Below are 27994 nucleotides of genomic sequence, written 5' to 3' on the forward strand. Positions count from 1 at the left end.
GGCATCCAGCAACTTCATCAAGATCAACATCTCCTGCAGACTGTGGGCACGGGCCGCACCAGATACATCAGCCGTGAGCTCCGGATGCAGCAAGTGACCGCCCATCACCACACATCACCTCTCCTGCCACGGAAGACCATTACGACAGATGGAGCCTGAAGTCATGGATTAAATGAACTCAACGGACACTTTAGAGTGATGATCCATAGACTAAGGGAATGATATCTGGAGACAGGAGAAGTAGTGGTGATCAACTGGACAATGGGGGACCTAGGCATGACGTAGATGGTATGGAATAAGGGGTGGGTAATGTCCTGGGTTTGGCCGGGACAGGGTTAATTTTCACCAGACTCCAGGAAGGGGCACAGCCAGGGGGTGGGGGCTGACCCCACCTGGCCAAACGGAGCCCGGTATTCCATACCATGGGACGTCACGCTGGGTTCCGGTGGGGGGGCAGCGCGGCGGGAACGCTCTCGCGGCTTGGGGGGTCGCGGCGCCAGTGCTGTTCGGGAGAGCGGCTGTCTGGGTCGTACGGTTCGTTGTTGTGTTTTCTCCTTATTTGTATCATTGTTGTTCCTGTTTCCCTCTGTTTGCTGTTCTGTTAAACTGCCCTTATCCTGACCCACCAGTTTCTGCCTCTTTCTTTTCATTCTCCTCCGCACGCCGGCGGGGGAAGGGGCGGCCGCGTGGCGCTTTTGTTGCCGGCGGCAGCCAAAACCAAAACATTAATATAGTGGGATAACAAACCATACAGGATTTCCAGCAACCATAAGACATAACAAACTTGAACAATCTATGCCAGAGGGACCAACGTGTGGCTCTTGAGCTACATATAGTTCTGAAGCAGCTAAAGTCAGCTCTGACACATCATAGGGTCAGCAGTGTGGCTGTCCTGGAGAGTGGCTGCTCAGGAAGTGGAGTGCCGAGAGAGTTGTGACAGTGAGTCACTAAAAGGCTTCTGAGACGCCTGGTCACCATCCAAGCCAGCTGTGCTCCCATCCTACTATTTTTAAAGCTGCGCTTCCTTTCAGTTCTCTAAATGTACCAGGAAGGTACCCCTGCAATGTCCATGGAGCACTGCATAAACATGAGTAATACACCCAAATATTTCAACTTTAATGTTACCAACCGTGGTAATACATATCAGTGTAGAAAGATTCATTATGTAACTATTATATTCCCATCACCATATGACATTAAACATTCCGTCTTCTCTACGAAACATCACAGAGATCTTTACACTCCTAAACACCAAACAGAAATCAATGTGAGGAAAGAAAATTTTGCCTTCTGAAACGTAACGTTCCAAAGAAGATGGTATTTATCTGTGATGGCACCTCATACTTCAATGGGCTACCTACATGCTTAACCCTGAGCATGCTTGTGTTCCAAACTGCATTATTATCACACCTTCCGCTCCATAAGAAAGAACTGGTGAAATGAATTTCACCAGTCAGTTGCATAACTCTCAATCTAGAGGCAGCAAATTCAGCTCAAAAGTACATCTATTTGAAATCTCTAGTGTTTTCAGGAATCTCAGATTCTACAGAGATAAAAGACAAAGTTAAAAATTTTCCAGAGAATATTCAGAAGTTCCTCTGAATTATTTGTCACAGACAAATTACGTTTATCTACTAGTCCCAGGTCCCTGGTTTTCTTCATTAATGGTTTTAGTCAATTCAACCACGTTCAATACATTCTCAGATCTACAGCTCAGAATAAGAAACACAGTATAAATAATTTTTTCAAAGACAGTCTGCAGGTTTCTTCATGACTCATGCTATAGAACACTCTGATGCATTCCAGCATACAATGTGAACTTAAGCCTTGAAGAGGTACTAAGAATGATGTACCGGGAACATAATTTGACATTTCAAGAAGACTTACTCATACAACTGAAAGTTCTTTGTGTCAACAGATTTTGTAGTTTTCCTTAAAGAAGCACTAATGATAGAATTACAAGTTCAACGCAGGAACCCAGCAGAGGCCAAGACACAGAAATTAAGCCAACTCAGGTGTGAGAAAACTTGACTCAAAAGGGTTTGAAAATAGTTTTTATGCATATTTAAATATTCCAGTATGTGTGTGGGCTGGCTTAGACCTCAAGGGAAAAGTAATGAGATAAACCCCTTTCTGTTGGTAAACAGTTACTGCAAGTCAGCAGCTTTGTGTCTCCAAATTTGCGTCATCCCCAGTCCTACTATCTGCTGCTTGTCACATAGCAAAAAGTTGGTGAAAGCAAAGCCAGCCAGCTCAACTCGAACTTGACTCTTTAAAAATGCAGTGTTTCAAGGATTTCCTGTAACCCAACCATTTAAAACAATAACTGACCATCTTCTTATTGTATCAAATATATATTCAGAATAAACACAGATTGCAAACTAGATCTACTTGAAAGCACCAGCAAACCTGTGAATCTACTCACAGCAAAAGAACTTTTACTGTGGCTATACCACATTCCTCCCACCAAACCAAATGGTAGCGCTGTGCGCCTTAAGTCCTGAACGGTGCCTGCAGATATGGCATTTTCTAAAAAATCTGTGAAAATCTGGTTACCCATACAGTTACCCTACTGTATGTTCTTTTACAAATGCCTGAGAACACACCTTCACAAAGGACACACCTTCAAAGGACAAGGACGAAAAAGGGAGGACGCATAAAACCTTAATTCTCTGCTCTTTAACCTTCACACCAGATCTTTTCAACAGAGACACCTCTGCTCACATCTGTGAGGGAAGTATGATTACCAAGAAATCAAATTTCGTATTAGTGGGAGCAATACTCTGATTTTTAAATTGTAAGAATCCACTTCTGAGGATTCCCCTCTGATACTTAGACATAGTAATCCCATTTAGAGCATTAATGGATTTAAAGAAAAGCTATTAAAAGTGAAGCAAGATAGCACTAATAAGGTCTGAACACTGTATGGCAATAAAAAGACAAAAATAGCAAAGTAAGACTAGAAGTAGGCATTGACAAAATTGACCTAAAGAATTTCCATTCAATTAATGCTTTTTTTTTCACTTCCCTCTACATTTATATTACTATTTCCAGTTTTCTTTCTGTTGAAGCAAGGAGGTAAGTGGCAGAGCAGATGAAATAAAACCAATGAGAAGGTGAAAGGTCCTTATTGAGCAAGACACCTCACTTTGGTTCTGGATACACCTATGTTTGTAACATGCATTTACAGGGTTACAGGTTTGCTGGGTGCTAACAAAACAAAAAATATTGCAATATATTGTTGCTTGGCACACTGAATTAATATACAATGGAATCCTTTAAAACATGAAAAAACTCAAAGCTAGCCAAGATAATTAAAACTTGTAAAACCTGTGCTTTTCACAGAAGCATCTTCTTGTAGTGAAGTAGCACAGGAATGTTTTAGATCTCTTGTTAAATACTCACTCTTAATGTGTGATGCACATTTTGGCCCACTATAAAATTACATTGGGTCAAAACCTGGCTATAAAGTGAAGTATAAATGGTTGATTTTCACTATGGCAATGAATTGCTCCATACTTCTGACTAAATCTCCTAGAAACAGTAATGAATAGTACATTAAAAAAAATATATGCAGATGACATAAAACAACTCACAAGTCAGAACCAAAAATGTCATGAAAAGTTTCAGAAATCATAAATAATGAAGCTGAACAGGCAACACAGACAAATAAAACTTCATGCTCAAAAATACCAAGTAAAGCAAACTAAAAAAAAAAAAATTACAAGAGTTCCAAATTAATTGTATCAAACCAAATACATTTTGTGACCATTGATTTAACTGCAGAAAGCTCAGCAGAAATATCTGATCATTACGCCAAAAAAAGATAACACAATGTTAAGATACACATGGAACTGAATGGAGAATAGCACTGAAAACACTGTAATTTCCTGAAGGAATCAATAATGGGTCTTCACCCGAATTCTATGTTTATGTGTTATTCTGTCTAAAAAGGGAACTGCAGAGCCAGAGGAAAGATACAAGATTGCACAGAAAAATCTACTCTATGAAGAGAAAAGACTGCAACTGGACTAACTAGTATGTTCTCACCATGGGTACAAAGATTAGATTTTTGTCTCAGATTACCAGAAAAAAGATTTAATGAATTAATATCTGAACTTCCTAAAACTAGTAAAAAAAAATAAGAACAATATTTTTAAACTTTGTTAAAGTATATAGCTCATTGCCAGAGAAGTTTTCAGGGCAGGAACTTTCTATTCTCTGTTTATACAACAGAGATCAGATATTTGCATCTCAAGAACACACAAACAATGTCAACAGCTTTGAAAAGGATATTAAAACTTTGGCTTAAGGCCTAAGCTAATTTCTTTTGAAACAAAAGCAACATAGAGTTATTTAGGGGAGAGATTTTTTAACCTATGCTTACTTGAAACATCTCCAGCATCTGGTTCTAGCTGTTCTCGCAGACAGGAAGTTGTACTAGTGTAATCAGTATGTTTGTTATCATTTGCTACCCTCATTGATATTAAGACTACGTAAATAGAATATTTAATAGTTATCAGAGATTGTACCTTTCCTTAGGGACAAAGTGGTCATTTACTAAAGATCCCTTACATAGACACTGTAATCTCAAACGCAGTGTAGTACTCTGTACAAATTCTTCCTACTGTTCTGCACTGCAATGTACTTTGCAGTAGAGCAGTTCTAACTTACAATATTATCACATTTCTCACTACCATGATAGCTTTCTCTTCTCTGCACATTCCTTCATTTTCAAAGAGAAACTCGTGACTGCATTGAAAATGGACAGGGAAAGCAGAGATGCAGCCGGACATGGACTGCTTCATGATGCATCTCTGGTTGACTGATGGAGTCAGTTTCTAGGTATGATGGAGAATTTGGAGATGTGGCCTCTTAAGTTAATTTTCCTGTGTTACCACAAAATGTATATGAAAGTACATGTATTTTGTAAGAAACTACATGACCGATATGTGTGATTAGATAAAACAAATTTATGTATCAGTCAAGGGTATGAGAAAATTAATTAACATATTTAGCATGCAGAGAGATGGATTTCAGCCAGCACAAGACAGAAGGAAGGGGATTCACGCACTGAACATGGTGTGAGACAATGAGAATTGGCATTGAGAAAAAGCAGGCAGGAGGCTAATTAGCACAAGATTTGGAGAATGTGAGAAAACGCAGCAGTATGAGAAAAGAAAAGCAAGTGGCCCTTACTAAGAAAAATCCAGTAGGCTTCCCCATGGAAATATTCCTACTTTTTTTATAAAAACGGTTGACAATATACTAACAATTCTATTCATTTCTCAGATGCTACTTTTTTACTGTGAGCAAACTACTTGTGACACAATAAATTTCCTATAATGCACATAGGCATTCATTTGTGGTAAAAACATTCTCTTCAAAAGCCTTTTTTATAGCATTCAACATTAAGCTATATTGTGAGGTCTGTATACCTTCTTTAATGTTAACCTGTCTTACACAGGCAGACAAGTCTGCAAAGTTACAGGTCATATCAGATAAGATATAGTTTGCCTCTTAGTTCTTCTAGCTGATTTTCCTGCTTGAAACTTTATTTCTTCCTTGCATTAAAAACTGACATAGCAATACCATTTATATCACATTTAAATGTAGTCTACACACCACTGTGAAAAGATAGCTAGCCTAATTCAGACGCTTAATTCCAGTTGTCAAAGCTGCACAGTGAAGGAATTGTCAAAAGTTCTGAAGCGTCTCTTGACACTAAAAGTGTAACAAGATTAGCCTGGAAATGTGGAATGGTAAAAAAAAAGGGGGGAAGGAGAAAAGAAACAAGAAAGTGTAGTCTAGAGTATAAACCACACGTATCACTAGTGTCATAGAGTATGGCTCAACTGCCTTAAGTGGGAGGTTGTGAAAGCAGAACAGATGTGATATGCTCTGAAACCTATTTGACATGATCCCTTATGGACTATGATACTGGTGGTTCTATGCAGGACAGTAAGCTTGGGATGACTCTCCAAAAGCAGTTACAGGATCTGCTTATAAGCCTTCAAACATCCAGAAACGGTCAAAAAGCAAAGTCAAGAGGATTTAATTCAACATAATATTATTTACTTGCTTTGCTAGTTCATTAGTTTGATTAATTGTATAAACTGAAAATCACAGCCAAGAAAAGTGTGAGCAATTCGCAGAAACTGTGTCTACGGGTCACGAAGGAATTGTTTACTGAAAATTAATCTAGCATATTTACAGAATAAATAAAAAAATGTTTCAAAAAGGAAAAAAATGTGCATTGTGTCTAAAGTCTTCATCTTCCTATCAAGAGATTGGGCCAGGACAAATCATAGAATCATAGAAAGTTTTGGGTCGGAAGGGACCCCTAGAGGTCATCTAGTCCAACCCCCCTGCAGCGAGCAGGGACACCACTAACTAGATCAGGTTGCTCAGAGCCCCGTCCAGCCTGGTCTTGAATGTTTCCAGGGATGGGGCCTCCACTACCTCTCTGGGCAACCCGTTCCAGTGTTTCACCACCCTCATTGTAAAGAATTTCTTCCTTATATCCAGCCTAAACCTACCCTGTTTTAGTTTCAAACCATTACCCCTCGTCCTGTCACTGCCGTCTCTACTAAAAAGATTGTCCCCATCTTTCCTATAGGCTCCCTTTAAGTACTGAAAGGCTGCAATCAGGTCTCCCCGCAGCCTTCTCTTCTCCAGGCTGAACAAGCCCAATTCTCTCAGCCTGTCCTCATAGGAGAGGTGCTCCAGCCCTCGGATCATTTTTGTAGCCCTCCTTTGGACCCGCTCCAACAGTTCCATGTCCTTCTTGTGCTGAGGGCTCCAGAGCTGAACGCAGTACTCCAGGTGAGGTCTCACCAGAGCAGAGTAGAGGGGCAGAATCACCTCTCTCGACCTGCTGGCCACGTTTCTCTTGATGCAGCCCAGGACACGGTTGGCCCTCTGGGCTGCCAGCGCACATTGCCGGCTCATGTCCAGCCTTTCGTCTATCAGTACCCCCAAGTCCCTCTCAGCAGGGCTGCTCTCGATCCTTTCATCCCCCAGCCTGTATTGATACCGTTGATTACCCTGACCCAGGTGTAGGACCTTGCACCTCATGAGGTTCACACAGGCCCACCTCTCCAGCTTGAAAAGACTGCAGCTATATTACTTCTGGTACAGCTTTGCCAATACTCAAACAGCTTTACCTCTAACTAAATTTCAGTGGCTAGTTTTTGGAGAAAAGGTACATAACTCTGAGAAGTGGTCTACAGGAGTTTAATACTACCTTATCTTTGATATCCTTTCAACGTTACTCTTTAGATCTTGAACTATCTGAACCATCTGAGCTTTGATTTTCTAAAAAAACTACTGTTTGGAGTTTTTATTTTACATAATCTGATTTCATAAAGCATCTTTGACATATGACAACTTTACTGTATAATAATTTAATATCTTCTTTAAAGATTAATGTACCTTACATTCAAATGCACTTTAATTAGTCTAATCAAAAAGTAGAAAGCAGGCTTAGATGGCTGTCAATCCTTTGAATGTCAGAATAATTCTCTCCAAAATCTTTGTCAAACCTTTAATTTCTGTAATTAATAAAAAATTAATAAAAATAATTTCTGTAATCTAATTAAAAAACAGTTTACTGGGATTCAGGTACTTGGACCCTGCCAAGCTTTGCAGCTGATTCACCCTCCTACCAAACACTTAAAATCTTGCACATATGTAGTTATTTCTGCTGACTCATCTCAGAAGCTAGATTAGATGATTCTTCACTTGAAACAAGGCTGAAATCCTCAATTTCTTCCAGTCCCTTACACTACGTAAAGGGCCCAGAGTAGCACAGGGGGTCTGTTGGGGGCTGGCGAGAGGCTCTTTCCCAGTGCCAGCGCTGAGGGGGACAGATGCAGGGCTGTGCACCTGTCACCCTGTCCCAAGGGACCTGCTGGTGAGGGGGCAGAAGGAAAATGATGACGTGGGGACCCAGCTCTGCATAGCGCTGTCCCTAAGGATGGGACAAGGGCAGGTGACTGCAACTTTGAGGCTGCATGCAGGTCGACTCCAGCTGTGAAAGAGACGGTACAGTCTGGTTTGGTCAAATGGCTGCTGTCAGTACACCTTACTTCCCACTGCTTCTGCCCCTTCTCCTCAAAGCTGCACACCCTGGTTTTGGCTTATTCTCCTCCATTCCCTTGTCTGCTCAGGTTTAGGCTCCAATTTCCTTCCCTCTTCTATAGCAGGCACAGTCTCTGCCAGCTCCTTACTTCTGGCCCTGCTTCCAGGCTTTCTGTTGCTGATAAAAGAATAAAAACCTCCAACGGAGATAACATTTTCTTCACATAAACTATTTAATAATACTTTTCAAGTAATTCAAAGCTCTCACTCACGAAAAGATCTCAAAAGGACTCTAACAATTTAAAGCACTAAAATCTGCGTTGAATTATTGAATACAAAGGATGACAAAACCCACTATTGTGGGCTTCCACAAATATACCCAAAATACCACAAATGTTGCCAAATTCAGTCAGCCAAAACTGTGAGTCATAAGTGACTTAAAAGGCATAGGGATTGGATGTTTGGGTTTCTTTCACATTTTTTCAGGACTAACAATTTTTTTTGTCCTTTCTTATTTGAGCTTTTGGTATATAGTATAACAAAGTTCTAAAGCTGTTCCTACAGTTATAAAGGAGGGGATCAACGAAAATGTTCCCCAGGAAGGCCTTAAAAAAACCACACCACATACCTCAAAAAGCTTGGACTACAACTACAGTATATGGCAACAGCGTACCACTGTGCAGCCCAACTATGCACCCTACTGGTGTTTTTCCAAAATGACTACGAAAATGCGTTAACAAAGAGGAAGCTACTCTTAGGTTTTCGATTCTATTCCATTTGATTAAAAGTCCCTTCAATTAGGTATACATTCCTGCATTCATTTTATCATTTTTATATATGCTATAAGGCAAAGATCGTTTTTCCTTCTCAGTATAATTAGAAATTTTCTAATTCATCCACAGGAAAGGTGGCACACACAGAGAAATCTTGACTAGACTGGAGGCTCTGGAATTTTTTTACTTCTTCAGGCACTTCTTTACTCGAAAGCAGCAATGTAATTACTGCCCACTTCTGACTCGAGCCTACAAGACACTTTACACAGCACACTTCTCGCAATGCCAGGTAAACTTTGGTAGAATTCCAACATACATGTTGGTATTCTTTATGTTTCTTAGCTCCTCTTCAATCAGAAAGGCCCCAGAAACTTTTCTAGTACAAGAATGACACCACCACCCCCCTCCCCCAGTATATCTAATAACAATAGTTGCTAAAATGACAGCTCTTATTAATGTTGAGCATCTACCACAGGTAATGTTCACATGCAATTATCATCTTTAGTTAGGTGGCATCATAAAGCACTACCAAGATCAGACTCATTCATTATTCAAGGAGCACAAACACTATCAATTAACGGGTCTCATTCTTCTCCTGGTCATCTTGTTCCGCATCAACAAGGAACTGTCTGAGAGCACTTCTTTGCACTCCAGAAAACAGGAGCAGTTGCATTAAAAAGGTGGCCACTTCTGTTCTCAGACATTCTGCTGAAATTGGTTTGCTTTCTCTGCACCATTACAAGTAAACAGAGTTTGTCTGAGACTTAGTATTCCCGCAATAATCTTAAAATAATGCTCTCTCCTCTAACATCATATTAGGAACCACAAACAAAATGACAGCTAATATTCTCAGAATTTTTCTCTGTTTTCAAAAAGCAAATATTCTTAAAAAGATCTATTACTCTTGGTCCTCTTCCTCTCAGATGTACTTTACTTCAGTCAAGGTGTTTCCTCGATGGTATTTCCACTAAAAAGATACGACCTTCAAAGAAACATTCCAGGCTGTCCTTTGGGTGAAAATGCACTGGTTGCGTTTCCTCCCATGTGTTCCCCTACAGCACATTTCTTCTGTTCAACGCCACATTCATCCTGCTCATTCTGGTCTGCCACCAACCCCTCATTTCAACAAGCTCCATTCCAATATCCTTATACACGGTTTTCCCCATTGATGGGATACTGAGCATCTACTTTCACTTTTAATTACAGTAGCCACGGAAGAGGCAGTATGGGTGTCCATGTTTTAACACCAGTGTAAATACAGGCCTCAGGAAAAAAGTGATTTCAGGACAAGTCCAGCTCAATTTGGTGAATATTTAATATTTTAGAATGTTTGCATGAAAATGAAGGGGTAGAAGAGCAGTTCGGTACATGCACTGCCTTGTTTCGGATAAAATTAGGGAAACCCAAACTATCACTATGGTGACAAGCCATATGTACCTTCTCAATTTTAACTGATACATCTGCACTAGTGCTTTTTTTTAAACCACATTTTAACCTATTTGATGCTTAGAGAATTGAATCTTCTTCTAAGTTTGCAGAACATGTGGTACAGCAGGACTCTGATGCTACCAGGGTGCTCTAAGTACTACTGTAATATAAATAGTAAGAACCACAAAACCTGAGGATGAAAACAAGAAACAGAAGACAAGGCTTAGAAACATTAATGTAAAAGCCACAGCAACCCCTGAGTAAGGAAAATCGTTAAGGGACAAAACATAACCGCAGATCTTCAGCTGGTCTTTTTGGAAGTCATGAAGTGTGATCTAGTCAAGGACACGTAACACCTCATCCCAAACCTGCACAGTGTGTTAGTCCCTTCAATGTATCGAAGATCCTTTTTAAAGGTATGGTCTGAAAAGAATGTCCAAATTGAAAATCCCAGACTATCAGCAGAATCAAAAAGCTTGTAAGAAAGATTTCTGCTGGAAGGGAGCTACTTATAATGCTTTGCTGGTAACTTGCACTTGCAATTCCTGCCGTACCAGTGTATCTTCACATAACAGTATATATCAGCAGAAGATGTATAACACTGCAGATTGTGCATTATCACTTTTGTGAGCACTCCAGAGTGCAAGCACCGTTCTAAATACTATCTTAAATGGAAAAGTCTACAGTGGTAGAAGAAAAAATGAAGTTCCTGTCAGGGAATTTTAGGTGTTTGGGATTAAGTCCAACAAATCCTTCTGACTCATCCATCCTGGTTTTGCACTCATTCTAAAGATTTGTCTGTTTTCCATCCCAAGTTGTATTTCTTCATGCACCCATCTTAAAGCTCCAAGATTCCCTCACAGAATGCACAGCAGCAGATCTGAATCCATGAAACAGATACTTCAGAGGAGATTAATAATACAAATATGAGATTACAAACTCCTGGCTGGAAAACTTTTGGATCGATGCATCTCATTTCTGGGCATGTATCTGAACTCATTTTAGTTTGCCTGTGAATATACAGAAGAATTGCTACAAAGTGGAGAAATGAAGGCAGGTCAGCTCTGTGTGCTTGCATCCCTGGATTGCTATTGCTTTGCGAGTACTTGATTGGGTAGTAAGAATCTACATCTCCAAAACTATTTTGTTATACTGCCCAAAACTACTGCCAGTGAATGCAGAAGAAATACCACATGCAGGAAACATCTTTCAGTAAGGTGGTGCAATATGAAAAAGCCTAATTTAGGCCACCCTTACATTACCTTCTAGATAAAGAAAGGAAAAGCCATGTATTTCTCTGGTTATGCAAACACTAGTAGATAACCAAGTAAGTCAAACTTGGTTAATTTGGTCAACTGAATTTCACAGGGATCACATCTTTAAGAATAAAAGAATATAGACTGCAGATCCAGTTATAAACTGTGAAAAGCTTTCACGCAGCTGTTGAGGGAGTGTTCATTTGGGAGCTCACATCCCTATCTCATTAGAGTAAATCAACCATGATTTCACAAAGCAGTGTTTTACTGCCCGCATGTAAAAAAGACACCTAAAAAAGTGCAGCTGAAGTGCTGCCTGGGCACCTCAGGCAGCATCTAACTTTGATGTATGTGAATTCACAATCATCATCATCTACATTCATCAGCTGGGTCAAAGAGTAAGACACACTGGCTTCCTAAGAGGGGGAGAAAATTAACGATGTCTGTAGTTAGGTTATGTTGCATGATCTCCATGTTACACTGTAGTACGTGACTTTATCTGAAGAACTGCAGGAAACCTCACTGTAAAGCACATGGCTCAGATTTTAGTACTGTCTATTCCTCACTCACCTTCAGAGGAGGTTCAGAAAACACCCTCTGGTTTCTAAACATTTGGGCAGCTCCAAGAACCTGTCTTGTCCTTGCTGACTTTTCCCCTTCTTTGTAATGAACAGCCTTTCAGCCCCCTTCCCCTGGGCTGTCCTCGAGGGCAATGAAAGACAACACAGTATACAGCTGTAGAAGTCAGTAGATACCAAAAGTTAAATGTCAAATCTTCATAAAAACACAAACACTTATTATTGGCTTCCTATCCACGCAGTGGCATTCACCACAGTGAGACTAGGATATGTATTTTTCAAATTCTCTAGCTCTGAGGGGTGCTAGATAAGTATAGCGATAGTGCAGCCAAGATTGCTAAATTTATTACAGGAGCCTGTGGTCCCAATAGTATATTGCTAATAACAGTGCCAAATATCCAAAGGCAGCTGCTCTTTAGAGGTTATCCAGTCCTGTATGCTTCCTCATAGAACACTGCAGAGCAATAAGCAAAGGCATATTATACCAGTGGGAGAAGCAAGCTGGTCTTCTTAGATACAGACGGGCAACAGACATCCAATATTTCTTTGAAAAATCAAGGAAAACTGTGCCAGAGGACAAAAAGGACATCTGTGCCAAAAGAAACCGGAATCTCTGCAAACTAAAAGTGTCTTTGCTGCTGCAAGTGATGAGCCAGCCCACGCTAACTGTCCTATTATATTAACGCATTCTAACTCTTTTCTCAGTGTAAGCACAGCTTATAACAATTAGTTTTCCATTCACAGCCCCAGACTTCAAAAATAAAAAATTTATTTGGACTAAAAAACCCCAATATTCTCCTAGAAGTTTGCTTTGACATTTTTCCAAATTCATGCAGTATGAATTGCAAGGTGTTTACAATCAATCTTTTATATTTTATTCTGCATTTCGGTTCAAGACTTCGGTGGAATGTACTTCATTTTCAGCTTCTGATGCACAGAACTCTATTTCCATTATTTTAACAACATTTTCTTTCTTTTTAATGTTCTTCCAGCGACTGCAGCAAAACTTTATGCTACAGCTCATATTTCAAAAATCTTTTTTGACTGCTTAGATTATCCTATCAATTCTTCTACATTAGTACTGATGTATCCTCTTAAAATAAACCATCTGCTAAAGACAAATTCCTTTGTTCCCTGCTTCGATGCACTCCTCAGCCATTCAGATGATAAAGATGGAGAAAGGCCTAGATGGAGAATTATTTGGAATGGTGAAGAATGCTTAAAAAAGCAGTATTTTACTTGAGTGATAAATGACACGTTCCCGAGCACCCAATGGGACTTCTGGAGAGGAAAGAAAAGAAGCTGGTAAAAGCAGACCTTGACAAGGTGACAATGACATTTTACAACTGCTGTTGAAGGACTGCCTATTTAGGGTCAGGCCTTGCTCCTGGAGATGCTTGCTACTGGCAGAGATGGTGTAATTTGTCAGGCAGAGTTTAGTCAACAAACCTCTAAAATTTATGTCGAGAACATGCTGACAAAAAGCGACCTTAACCAGTAGAATTTTGTATATTAAATGCAATGTGCATGCACGTGTGCATATATAATACAAGTATATTTATATTTTTATATAATTTATACAGACAGATATGCACAACAGCATCTGGACAGTGGCAGATAACCTTGAGCACAGCTGAGTTTAAAAAAACGTATTCCGCAGCTGCTTAGGAACTCACACTATCTTCTCATCTCTCTTGTGTAACTAAAAAGACCTTCTTCAAAGTGTAAAGCAAGAAATATAACCCAGCGTTGTGAAATACCCACTTTTTCACAGAATCACAGAATCACAGAATAGTAGGGGTTGGAAGGGACCTCTGTGGGTCATCTAGTCCAACCCTCCTGCTGAAGCAGGGTCACCTACAGCAGGCTGCACAGGACCTTGTCCAGGCGGGTCTTGAATATCTCCAGAGAAGGAGACTCCACAACCTCCCTGGGCAGCCTGTTCCAGTGCTCAGTCACCCTCAGAGGGAAGAAGTTCTTCCTCATGTTCAGGTGGAACTTCCTGTGAAGAGAAGTGTTTTGAGAGTGTTTTGGTAGCATTTCTGACTGGATTTTCTAAGTCATGGTTATGGAGTACTTTGATTGATATTTCTTCTATTGTAACTTACAAACAAAAAATAATTTCAAAAACAATCTAACGAGGCCAAATGTAACTCAAGATCTTGCTCAGCTTGCCTTCTAGCTTCTCCTTCAATATTTGACTAAGTGCGTCTTCAGACTTATCAAAACAAAACTGAGCATGACTGCAACATTTGCAGACATTTTGTCTGCATTGTTGACAAATAAATCCATACCTGTTCCTCTGAAACTCTCCAAAAGTGCCTCCATACCAAGCTGGCCTGTCTGGCTGAAATGCTGCTTTGAAAGAATCCCAACAGATGGGCACTTTAAGAGAATCCCACTTAGTGAAAGGCTCATTGCTTATAAACTCTTGAAAACCTGTAAACCTTAATTATAACCATGGCTATTGTCTTTGTGTGTAAGTTCTGAAGATATTCTGATTTTCCATGTAGATCAATTCCCATATTTCAGGAAGAAAATATTCTTCTGTTCATTTCAGCACACAAACAAGTATTGCTGGGCATGGACCAAGGGATCCTGTTTCTGAGACAGTAACAGAAGCTAATTGCCTGAAGGTCACAGGAAACATTTCTATTATTTCGATGGAAAAAGTAGCCAGAAAAATTTCTGTCCCCACCAAAGACTGCACGCTGAGGCTGAGTGTACTTGCATTACATGAAATTATTATTTCCATGAAATCATGATATCTTCGCAGGCTTGCCAATGGTGCCCACATTTAGACATGTATTTCACGACAGAAAATTCCAAGCAGCTTTTGTGAACAAAAGCAACTTGTACTTTTTTCTTAATAATAAACACCAAATTTTAAAGACTGTTAGAATTAATCCCTCACAAATGCTAGTTTCCAAGGGGAAACAGTTCTGGCAAGGCCAAAGAACTGGCAAAAGCCAAAAATCCCCCCAAACCCACCAACTCCACTCCCCCCAAACCACACCCAAAAAACCCCAATAAAACAACAACCTAATAAAAACATTAAATAGACATGCTACTAGAATTCTCAGCATATACACTCTAGTGATATATTTGAAAAGCCATTCTGACTGACACTGCTGTTATATGCTGTTTTTAAGCACAAGGCTGAGAGCCTGCAACAGAAATTGTTGCTGCCTTTGTTTCCTCATCTATAACCGGCCTGCCCCTCTAAGCACAACAGTGGAGAAAGGTCAAACAACTAAAATCTACCAATAACACGAAAACAGATTGAGCAATATAATCTTAAATTCTACTCTAGATATAAAACAGTGAAGAATTGCTGGCATGCAAGATAAATGCACTTAGACTCAAAAACGGTTAAGATTCACTCACGTAAAATTCGTTTGGACAGAAACAATTATTTACTACATAAATAGGTAACGCCTAACAAAATTTTAAGGTATCTAATCTATATCAAGAAACCTTGATTACCAGAAAAAAAAAATTAGATTAGCATTTACCTGAAGAAGCTTATACTTATATGAATGTTATTCTTTTCCATGAGTCATCCCATCAAATTACTTTAAAATTACTTTGATTATCATGCAGATGCATACAAAATCCAGTTCAGAAATTAAGACGTTCCCAGGAGCTCACCGAGGTACCTCAAAACCAGAGATGATGGTTGTTCTCAATCACCTCTCTGTTTCCCTGGATCCCTGGGCTAGTTGAAGAACAAACAACTGGACCTTCACCATGCTTGGGGCTTCAGTTCAGTGGAAGGCAACTGCATGTGCACTGTAACATTGAGACTGAATACATTACACTAGCACCCTATACAAGCACACAAAAGGGATTAAAGACAAACTACACAATGGCTTACGTATCTTAAGACATTTTCTTAAGAAATGAGAGACCTGACAGTCACAAGCATACGCCAAGTATGACGATGTTGAAGTAATCAACCAGGTATTACTCTAACCAATGCCAAACAGTATTTCAGTACAGCTCCATCTGCCCCAATTCATAATGCCATTCTGGGAAGAAATAAAAAATGTACTCACTCAAAAATTAACTTCCAATTAAAATTAAATGTAAACCCAGTCACTAGTATAATGACTATTATGGAGTTAATATCCTTGGTAGATTTAACCTGGAGTGCTGAATTTATTCAGAAACATAAATCAGTCTGAATCAATTCAGAAACACAAACCAAGGTCAATCACAACTTAGAATTCAGCAAATTAAATTACTTGTTCATTTACGGCTAACATCCTCATGTTAATCTTAAGGATTCATAAGTTTCACCTAGTATAATGCTTGAGACTTATAATTTGCCTTGACATTTAGAATAGTTCTTACATAAAAATTTGGATTTGTTTTTACATAAAAAGTGAGATGAGAGAAAAAACAATGCTGAAAATATACTCCTCTTTCCCAGAAGAGTTGTAATCTTGGATCAAAAGCCTGCAGTTTTTTCTCTTTCCATCAGGATTGTATTTCAAAAGTTGTTCCAATTAAAATCTTTCTTTAACAAGAAAAAAAATTCACTGAATTTAAAACTATTAACTATATATGTTAAAACCAGTAATATGTATTTTTCTGCATTGTTTTCTATGTGCTCAACCAATAAAACACAAAAGAAAGATGTAAAGTACTTTCATTAACTATAAAAAGTGTTAATTGGTTAAATAAAAAAAACTTTTTATTTTTAATCATTTAAACTATCTTAGGCAAAACAAATTTGCTTTACTGTGTAAGGTCAGTGCTGTGTTCATATATCCATCAATAGATGAAATTATTGTTATAATGAGTCACAGTACAATATTGTGAAGCAAGTCTAAGCTACTATAGAGGATTTAATTCTTGAAACAGCTGCACGACAACCACACTTCTCTGAACAGTAACAAATTAAGGGCATCCACAAGACTCCAGCTGTGCTAATGAATTCTTCCTTCCACATCTACAGAGATGATCAAAATACCTGCAGGACTTTTTAAAGCATGTCACTGTTCTTATGTCTCCATCTTAAGAAATAACTCCAATACATATCATTTACGTTATTATTCATTTCTCATTTTACTAGTTTTACAGACACATATTCAAAATACAAATACACAGCAGGAAAAATCAAGACAAATGAAAGTATAAAACCAGAACAATTTTATTAAAAAAAAAAAAAAATCAAACTACAGAATAATATCTACCACCTTAGAAGCTATAAGATGTTTCAAAGGGAAGATGAGTTTGGATTAGGTTAAATAAAACAGAAATTGCAATAAATCCATGCTCTTCAGTACAGACTAGATTGCTTTGCTCAGCAATATGCTCTACAAATCAGTTAAGCAGTATAGTACAGTAACCTGTTTCGACCACTAGATTTTTTCACTGGAGGGAGTAGAGCCAATCACAGCAACAATTACCCAAGGTACTGGTAAGGACATTTCAAACAAAAAATTCATTCTTCAGCCTGCCATATGCTTTAAAAAGCTACCAAAGAGATTGGGGAAGTGAAATAAGGATGTCATCACAAACACGCATGAAAGTTAATCACTGAAGCCTCTAAACAGCCTTGAAACTTCATTACAAACTACAAAGCAAGTGAAACTCCTAGTAACAACAGCCACAGCGAAATAACGTACAGACACTCACTCACAGCTGCCCTCAGAGAACTCCAGTGCACATGCACCTCCTTGCATAAAGAGCATGCTGGGCACACAGGTATCCCCACAGACAGCATGTGAGGTCAATCACTCCATCCTGCTAATGAGAGCAGGCAAGCACAGAGAGAAATAGTTTTTTACATCTCCTGTTCAAGAAAGGATACAAGATATCATACCCATTCAATGGCATAATACTTACTACAGTGAACTAGAAATTAATGTTATAGGTGAACATGTGCATCCCCTACCTAAAAAAGGCAATCATGCGCTAGCTAATTGTCACTTTCTGATTATCTCTTCTTTTGCTGCCTCTTCAATTTTGTCATGCATTCCACAGTGCTTTATTCAGAATGCCCTTTGTACTTAGCTGTCCCTTTTCTCTCCTCTTTCGGGTAATCTCCTACCCTACTTGTGTTACTTCTGTATTTTGCATACTGATACCCCCTGACCTCTCAAGCAGTAGCACACAGCAATTCTAGCCAAATTCACTTCATTGCCAGTACATGGTGAGAAGAGACAAAACAATGCATCTGGAAAAGGTATGACTAGAAATGAGTGGAAAAGTGGGGAAAAAAGACTAATTTCTATAACATTTTGCAAAATTATCCCTTGGAATTCCACCCCTATGCAAGTAGAAGTACACTGGAGATTATCTGCTTCACTATGACTGTAGGTTACCTGAAAACTTGCAGTGTGCATGTTTATTGAGAGCAGGCTAGCACCAGCTGCCTCCAGAAAATATGCAGAACTGGACTTGTTCATGTTGTAAACAACTGCAGTGCTCTGACTTCCAAGGAGGGATCCTTCATCCACAAGGGTTGATTTTAGCAGGAACCTGTTACGTCCATATTCCTTTAAACATACAGTTTTCAAGACGCTGATTTTAGTAACTTCTCAAGTCAGATAAAAGAGTTACACCACCAAAAATGAAAAAGAAGATAACTTAGACATTCCATCTCCGCTAAAGTTCATGAGATGAGCTCCTTACAAATGCTTTCAACAGTCTCCCTTTCTGTCATTCCCACAAAACATGATCACTGTCTTGCAGGAAAACAAGGGAACAATTTCTCTGCATCTACGCATTGTAGGGGTGGTCAACGCTGCAAGCCACATACAAAATCCGTCATACGGTTATTAGCCACAAGACGCATCCATACACCTCGGAGCTGTCATATAGACACCCAAGGCAGTTCACACAAATGGGGATGACAAATCCCCAGCGGGCCCAGTGCTCTATCACATAGGGCAGTCCCAAAATGCACCTGCATCCAACATGACCTTCAGAAGCCCAGTGCAGCACTTGAACAGCTTGAGAGCCATATGCAGTTAAAGAATCTAAGGTTAGTCACATCTTACCTATTGTTATAAACAGATTGTACGATCTTTGAAAGTAAACACTTTGTGTTTGCACAATGCCTAATACAATAAAACCCCTGTCAATGAACTGGACTCAGAAGTGCTACTGGTATACAGTGTAGCTTGTGCAAAGCCAGAGTTTGTTTCCATGTAATAAACATTAATATATGGATGTAATGAACATTACTATGACAAGCTCATTCTATAAGGTAACACGCATTCCACATCTTTCTCTGAGAGCTGATAATCCTATTCTTTATCTTTCCTCCCAGGTTTTCTGCAACATGGAGTAGCTATTCTGCAGCATTTCTGGGTTGCAGATAACCATTTATCAATATTCAACAAAAAAATACAGTTGTTTTTTTTTTTTTTATGCATACCACTAAAGCTGAGTATTTCAGGGGCTAGTATTTGGGGAAGCATAGCATGATGGTACTCATTAAAGAAGAACTGGAGGGCAATAATACAGGCTTATGGGAACAGGTCCTAATCTGACTACATGGTAGTACTAATACACAGAGAGGATAAAGAAGAGAAAAAGGATGAAAGAAGTTTGAGATAAATACACATTTTAAGACGGCTGCTGTACCCTGTGGCTCCACATTATTTCACCACTTTATCTTCTCGCTTGCTGTCTTAGCAAAACTGTAACGACGCATCACTATTACAAACCACTGTGTCATCCACTTACGACAGCTGCGGTATCACTAAGAAATAAAACCCAGATTTTGTCAGCAACCCTGCAGACTCCCACCACTTGTAATCAGGGGGAATTTATATCTCCTAAAAGGATGTTAAGAATACTACAGAGTGAGCAAGCTATGGGATGTTAACATAGGTGTGAAATGCACCAACCAGGAGTCATGTGCTTTGACAGTTTCTCATAAGTACCAGAAGCTTGCAATGAAGTCATTGCAGCAGCAAGCCACCCAACAATGAGGTTTTATAGGCAAAGACCTCGCTAGCATTCTTTGGTATACCATCCATATTAAGAGCCACAGGTATAGCTACCAGGCACACACTTCAGATTTTATTAGCTGAGGTAAACAAGCAACTTGGCAGCATCAAGTCTCAGAGGACCCTCTGAAGGCTCCTGTGGTATTCCCTCCAAGTCACTCTCTGGCCTATCACAGAATGTTAGGGGTTGGAAGGGACCTCTGGGGGTCACCTAGTCCAACCCCTCTGCCGAAGCAGGGTCACCTACAGCAGGCTGCACAGGACCCCGTCCAGGCGGGTCTTCAATATCTCCAGAGAAGGAGACTCCACAACCTCCCTGGGCAACCTGTGCCAGTGCTCCGTCACCCTCAGAGGGAAGAAGTTCTTCCTCATGTTCAGGTGGAACTTCCTGTGCTTCAGTTTGTGCCCATTGCCCCTTGTCCTGTCACTGGGCACCACTGAAAAGAGTCTGGCCCCATCCTCCTGACACTCACCCTTAAGATATTTACAAGAATTTATAAGATTGCCTCTCAGCCTTCTCTTTTTCAGGCTAAACAAGCCCAGCTCCCTCAGCCTTTCCTCATAGGAGAGATGCTACAGTCCCCTCATAATCTTCATAGCCCTCCACTGGACTCCTTCCAGCAGCTCCTCATCCTTCTTGAACTGGGGAGCCCAGAACTGGACGCAGTACTCCAGATGGGGCCTCACTACGGCAGCGTAGAGGGGAAGGAGAACCTCCCTCGACCTACTGGTCACAGTCTTCTGAATGCATCCCAGGATCCCGTTGGCCTTCTTGGCAGCCAGGGCACACTGCTGGCTCACGGTCAACCTGTCGTCCACCAGCACTCCCAGGACCCTCTCCACAGAGCTGCTCTCCAGCAGGTCCACCCCAAGCCTGTACTGGTGCATGGGGTTGTTCCTCCCCAGCTGCAGGACTCTGCACTTGCCCTTGTTGAACTTCATCAGGTTCCTCTCTGCCCAACTCTCCAGCCTGTCCAGGTCTTGCTGAATGGCAGCACAGCCTGCCGGTGTATCCACCACTCCTCCCAGTTTTGTGTCATCAGCAAACTTGCTGAGGGTACACTCTAACTCTTCATCCAGGTCATTGATGAAGAAGTTGAACAAGACTGGGCCCAGTACTGACCCCTGGGGGACACCACTAGTTAGCAGCCTCCAACTAGACTCAGCGCCGCTGATGACAACCCTCTGAGCTCTGCCATTCAGCCAGTTCTCAATCCACCTCACTGACCACTCATCTAGCCCACTCTTCCTGAGCTTCCCTATGAGGATGTTATGGGAGACAGTGTCAAAAGCCTTGCTGAAGTCAAGGTAGACAACATCCACTGCTCTCCCCTCATCTACCCAGCCAGTCATGCCATTGTAGCAAGCTATCAGATTGGTGAAGCATGATTTCCCCTTGGTGAATCCACGTTGACTACTCCTGATAACCTTCTTTTCCTCCACTTGCTTGATGATGACCTCTAGAATGAGCTGCCTCTGCTGAAATTTTACACGTGCAATGGGCTCTTCGCTGCTTATCCCCTCCCTTGCAAAGAATAAGTCCATTTTTTAACGAGTTTCCTAACTTACTGCGGTTCCCGCAACTTATCCCCTGCCATAGCTGAAGTCACACTACAGTGGTAAATATAGTATTTTCATGTATTGAATGTTCGTATGTGCTTATAGCATGGAAATCCAGAACTTTCCCGCTGTTGACACGTTTCTTTGCACTTTGAGAAAAGGAGCATAACTTAACCTTTCTGCTTTTAGGATTTGTCCTCAGTAAGAACTTCCTTAGTGATAGAGAATAAAGGTTTACAAAAAAGATCAGTTTGCAATGTATACAGGCATTACTTATTTTAAAGCAAAATCCAGTAACATTCAGAAAAATTTCTCACTTCCACTAAATCTTTTCAATTTTATGCTCTCTGCCAGTACTTGAGCTTTCTTACTAGAAAAAGATGCTTAACATGAAAAACATTCAGTTCTGGGAGCACTGTGGAAAGATTTAGGCATACTAATTTCCTCAATTATTTCATAGAATCATAGACTGCTTTGGGTTGGAAGGGATCTTTAGAGGTCATCTAGCCCAACCCCCCTACAGTGAGCAGGGACATCTTCAACTCGATCAGGTTGCTCAGAGCCCCGTCCAGCCTGGCCTTGAACGTTTCCAGGTATGGGGCCTCCACTGCCTCTCTATGCAACCTGTGCCAGTGTTTCACCACCCTATTTTAAACCACAATTTTAAAACAATAAGAGCACCATTATACAATCTCAAGAAATATTTCAGTGTGATTCTAAATTATGTAGCAGCAAGAAAACCCATATTTATAACTCTGATTTGTGCACTTAGCTATTTAAACTTGTATCATCCTTTAACAGAAGACCTCAGAATAAAAACTGAGCTTCCCTTTCTGATTCTAATTATCAATACTTAGCTATTCATGTATGAATTTGTACACATACATGTACATATGCTACACATTTCTATGCTACTAATACATACATGCACCATTATTATCTGTCTCAAACCTCCTTGCAAAGGTTCTATGGCATGCAAGATACTCTTTTTACCGTTGGCTATAATCTTTTTCTTTGAAGGCCCCAAGAGTAGACACAGATTTAGATAAAACTCCTTAACAGGACCACACAGATGAAGACCCATACAGCACAAGCTAAAATTATTGTTTCAGTAATCTCGTTCCCTAAAGGAATTTTTAACCTTCAGTAAGGTAATGATTACCCTGATATCACTGCTGTGACAACAGCTTGCACAGACACACCAAAACTAGCTTTAACTTAGGCAGTGCAGGTTACTGTCAGCACTGAACTGAGCACAGGCTCACCGCACATGTGTTTCCCCAGCTGTGGGACCTGGTTTTGCAGTACCCGCACTGCTAGAAGTATCTGGGCACCACACAACACACTAAATCTCAAATGCTTGCTACCAATTTCATTACCTCCTTCAAAAGCAAACAACAAGCTCTTTGTCCCAAAGCGAGCACCACAAGACTTCATAATTAGAAACAAAACAGTCCTGAGAAAGAAATACCAATTATGCTATTGGCATCATCTGTAAACAACATCACATCAAATGATGCAAAATACTCAAACCATTGTTTTGCTTTAGATAAAGATGTTTCCCTCAGTTGCACCTGAACATTTTAGTTACTTATATTACCAGGTAATGCCAGATAGTATCTCCACACCTCTATTGATTTGTACATTTTAAAGACAGTATGTATTTCCTATCTGCCTCTTTCATCCTCATATTTAATAGCTGGTTTATAATTTAACATATTTTTGACACTATTTTAGTAATTCAAAACTACATTATATTAATTTATCAGAATGTAATTCATTTAGGCCAAATTCCTCCCAGTTAGTTGAGAGGTGTAGCTTTTAATGTTCTTCCAGTAAAGAATTTTTGAAAACATACTGTGTTTAGGACTAATTCTAATATTCTGTAAACAGTATAACTAGCAGGAGATTTATCCCCATGTCCCATACTCTTTCATATTAACAATTTCATTTCTCCATTATTAGAATGTAAATAACTCCTCCTGAGCTAAAAGTTGTGTAAAAAAACTATTCCAGTTTTCTCTCTCAATTCAACTAAATCTCTAAAGCATCACCTATACAAATTCTTTGAAACCACGATCATACTGAATTTTTGGAAACTGTAAGACAAACATATCTACACCCTAACCAAAGAGAAGAAAATAAGTATATACCAGTACTGCTCAACTGTAGAAAGATACCATCTGTGATATTAGATTTTAAGTGCTATAAGAACACACATCTTTTAGGAACATTTATTTCTTTTTGTAGTACTCTATTACAGCACTATTGTACAACTAAAATAATATTTGTGGGTTTTGTAAAAAATAATCTATTCTGCTTTAAATACAACTTCCAAAATCTAAATACAAAAACAGAACTTGAAAACTTCTTTAATTTTTCATATTTCCTCCATTTCCAGTTAATGTCTTCATCTTATGCAGGTGTAAATATTAAAATCTGACATCAAAATTTCTATTTAATGGTTGCTGAAGAACAAAAACACTGTTATGCATCACTAATTACAGAAGCAACATCACTGTTCTTAACATCTGGCAATGTAGAACTGCAATTACAACATCATTAAGCCCAACACCTTTCCTAATTCTGACAGAGATAGACAATGCAAGATGGACAACTGCTTTATTAGCAAGATTCTCATAACTGCATATAGGGTAAATGTAAAAGATATGGTACTTACAGTAAATTCACAGAAATCAATGCTATCAAGACTTTTGCTTCTGTGTATTCTCCCTTTTATTCTTCTTAAAGAGGGCTTTCCCTGACTTACACTACAGGTAGCACCATTCGGATTTTCAGAAGATGGAGTTACCCTGCCAAACAAAAAGAGCCACATATCAGACAAAGAATATATGTTTTTATGGAATACATCTGCTTAAAATAAAAAATTTACAAAGGAAAATACATTGCCATGATATATGAAGAAGGAATGCCATTCCAAGCTTCAGTTTCCAATCAATAAGTGCCAAAATAAGATTACAAAAGTACGTAGAAAAATAATTCCCATGAAGTCTACCACTGCTTGCAGATTTAGTCAAGCACATATTGTAGTCATAATTTTTGTACGAAAATGATACGAATCAGAAAAAAGACAGATTGCAGAAAAATATATTTAACTTCTGAAAAATCAAAATGGTTATTTTTCTCTATTAATTCAGTGAAAAACTGAGTCCTGTGATACATGTTGACAGCTGGCAGTTAAATCAGTAAAAGCCTGGCAGTATTTGGCTTTTGACCTTTTCCAGTTTGAGTGCTAATTGTACCTCAGCTATTCTAGCAATGAATAACAATGAACACTAAAGAAATGAATAGAATCTGTTAAAGTTATAGGGGTAATATATTCAGGAACTACATTTTATAAGCTCTTTCATCACATTGTAGTTACACATAGTCCTAAGGGGAGTCCATAATTAAAATATTTTGAGTAAGCAATCCATATTTCAAGGAGCTTGTTGGAAGTTGCTAATGACTAGAAGTGGGGTTAACAATTAACCACACGTATTAAGGTTTGTGATGTCAATATTTTAAATGCAAAACAGTCTCTAGACAGCCTGACACCACATTAGAAAAAGGAAAATTGCATTCCAGCAAATATGCTCACTGAGAATCACCTTAAAAACGTACAATTCTTAATGCACAGATTTACACTTGTTTCATATAATTACTCATCTGAAGCCACAAGAGACTTCAAAAACTAGTTTAAAAGAGAAATAACGTGTATCTTATTTGTATTTCCCAAAACTCTGGACGGCAGTTCAGTGTTTTTCTCTGTAACCATTCAGATTCCTGTCACATAAAATATCTAAGTACGTGTTGTAGGTTCTTCTACTTAGAATTGATGGCTTTGGTATGTACATATATGTTTTTACAAAAAAGAAAGAAAGGTGGAGATGTCTTCTACATACGCAGCACTGAAAAAGGACATGGCATAGAGCGGGCCACGTTAGCACTTGAAATATAAAATTCAAAGCACAAAATACAATAAACGCAGGCTGAATAAACTTGTTTGATTAGTGAGACTCCTAGGTCTACACAGCTTCATGGTCAGGATAAAAGGTCCAAATGCACGTTTGTAGGAGGCTAGGGAGAAGAAAAAGTTGCAATAACCAAATTTGAGAATGAAAACAGATCTTTTCAAATCTCTTATTCAGTTTATAAAGCTAAAGCCCTTCACTTTTTGTTGAATTACTGCAATTACCAAATCAATACTTTGTTCTCAGATGCCTGAGGTTTTTGGTTTTTACACATGCACACATACACAAACAGCTTGCTGTAAGCTCCCCTGATAATGCACCAATTTGGTTTAGATGTTTTTTTTACCACCTTGGGTTAATTTACTGCCAATTTTTAGCTGCAAAGATAAATAACTATTTCTAACTCAAAACATAACTGTAATATTCAGACATCTAAATTACATTATAAACTTTCTGTTGAAACTGCACCAGATTTTTTTGTATAATTATATATAGATTAAGTTCTGAGAAACATGCCTGGCTACTACAGTAACTTACTTGTTCACAGAACAGAAACTGCAAAAATGCTACAGATTCCCCACTAAAATGTCTTAAAGAATTACCAGGACAAACTTCCAAAGACAGACAATTGCTCAGTCTCAACTCTTGTTCCGCAGACAGTGACACTTACAGTGACAGTACATTTCTATTGTATGGGTATATCTTCTTTTACCGAACTCATCAAACATATCTGATAAAGTTAATCCAAATGTACGTAACCATATATATTCTGAGCCCATGTCAAATGCAGACACTAGAGCCCACAGACAGACGCACTGTTTCAGTACAGTTTGAGGTTTGTATTTATTCTCTCTCCAGGAAATCTTTGCGGGCTGCCTATTTCATTACTTATCACTTGGGTCAATAAATCTTCACATGTGCACCTCTGGCAAATTAAACGCTTGGTACGTTAAGACTTCTTCATATTGAATCTAAAAATTTTTAAACAGCTGCAAGCAGCATTGGGCTTTTCTTAATTCTGAACTATATTTCAAACCCCTTATTCTAGGGCCCTACCTATAACTGTGCATTTCTTTAAGCTTCAAGTCTTTTAATGCTTTCTGATATTGAGAAGCCTTTATAAAAAAATAAAATTTTAAAAAAACCTTACCTTATGTGAAAGAAAAACAAGTAAAAACAACAGGCTTAACAAAGGTGTGTAGTTTTAACAAAGAACTATACTAATTATATGTTTTGAAGGCCCTCCCACTTGGGAGCTCCACTCTTTAAAGCCACTTGAAAAAATTAACTTGCTGCCTCAGGAATTCATCTATCATTTCATGCTGCTGGAGAACAAGTTACAGCTATTACTTGTTAGCTTCTGAAATTACAAAAAATCATTTTAAAATCTCATTTAACTTTCAAAATGTAATTTTCCAGGAAGAACTATCACAATCGAAAGATTCCCTTAGATCCTTTATAAAATCATTAATTTCTAGGTGTCTTTATAAGAAAATAAAGTATTATTTAGTCAACCAAAGAAAAACACAACCAATATCATGACTGGGAATCTGGAAGCTTTCCACTGTACTGTGCACCAAAGGAAGGATATGAGGCAAGATACCCATATTTACAGAATCATGGGGTTTTGACTCTATGGTTGATGAGGTAACTTTGGGATAAGTGCAAAGAAATTAAATGTCCACTTCTCCAGTGCCTCTGCCACTCCTACAGTTTCAGCAAAGAGAAGAAATAACAGACATGAGACAGACTTGGATCTATTTCACCCCGAGTTCTCAGAATGCTGGATGCAGCAATGACATTCTCAAGAATCCATTTCCAGTAATACTCATACAGTACTGCAACAGGTACTCTTTCAAGTACTAGAAATTTCGACAAGGAATACAACTCATAAGATACTACTATAAAGTTGGAAGATAAACATGAGTGTCAGCTTCAGTGAGTCTAAATTCATGAGACAAGGCCCAAAGTGTTTGACTTGACAATAAATTATTCAAAAATCTGAAAAACAGCTTTTTAAAATCCTTCTCACTTTTGAATCTTGCTTTGTGTTCTCAGTGTGTTCATTGTAATCAGAGAAACAGTATATTCTTTTTAAATGAATACTGAAGCTATAATGCAATATTCTACAGTTCTGGCATCTGAATGTTAAGTTTTAAAAATTAATTATTCATGAAATTTACTACATCTAATTATCTCCTTTAATCTTTTCTTTGTCTTGCTTAATTAACAGAAAATAAATAAGTGGCTAAGTCACTGGCTGTAGTACATGCATCAGGGGCATAGAGGAATTATCACAGGTTAAAGCAGAAAGATCTGCATGAGCCCTTTTAAAAGATGTCTGCAGCTCATCAGTTACTTCAAGGCAAGTAC

General features: G+C 39.0%; 1 protein-coding gene across 9 annotated transcripts in view; it reads right to left on the reverse strand.

Moving 5' to 3' along the window:
• TJP1 (tight junction protein 1) overlaps positions 1–27994 on the reverse strand; it is a 216182-nt gene that overhangs the window by 143407 nt on the left and 44781 nt on the right. For all 9 annotated transcript variants that reach the window (XM_075431504.1, XM_075431500.1, XM_075431505.1 and 6 more), the window contains one exon: positions 24328–24460. In XM_075431504.1, coding sequence (XP_075287619.1) covers positions 24328–24460 — 133 coding nt within the window. The remainder of the gene's footprint in view (positions 1–24327; positions 24461–27994) is intronic.

The sequence above is a fragment of the Opisthocomus hoazin genome, chromosome 10 (genome assembly GCF_030867145.1).
Source record: "Opisthocomus hoazin isolate bOpiHoa1 chromosome 10, bOpiHoa1.hap1, whole genome shotgun sequence".
Taxonomy (NCBI): domain Eukaryota; kingdom Metazoa; phylum Chordata; class Aves; order Opisthocomiformes; family Opisthocomidae; genus Opisthocomus; species Opisthocomus hoazin.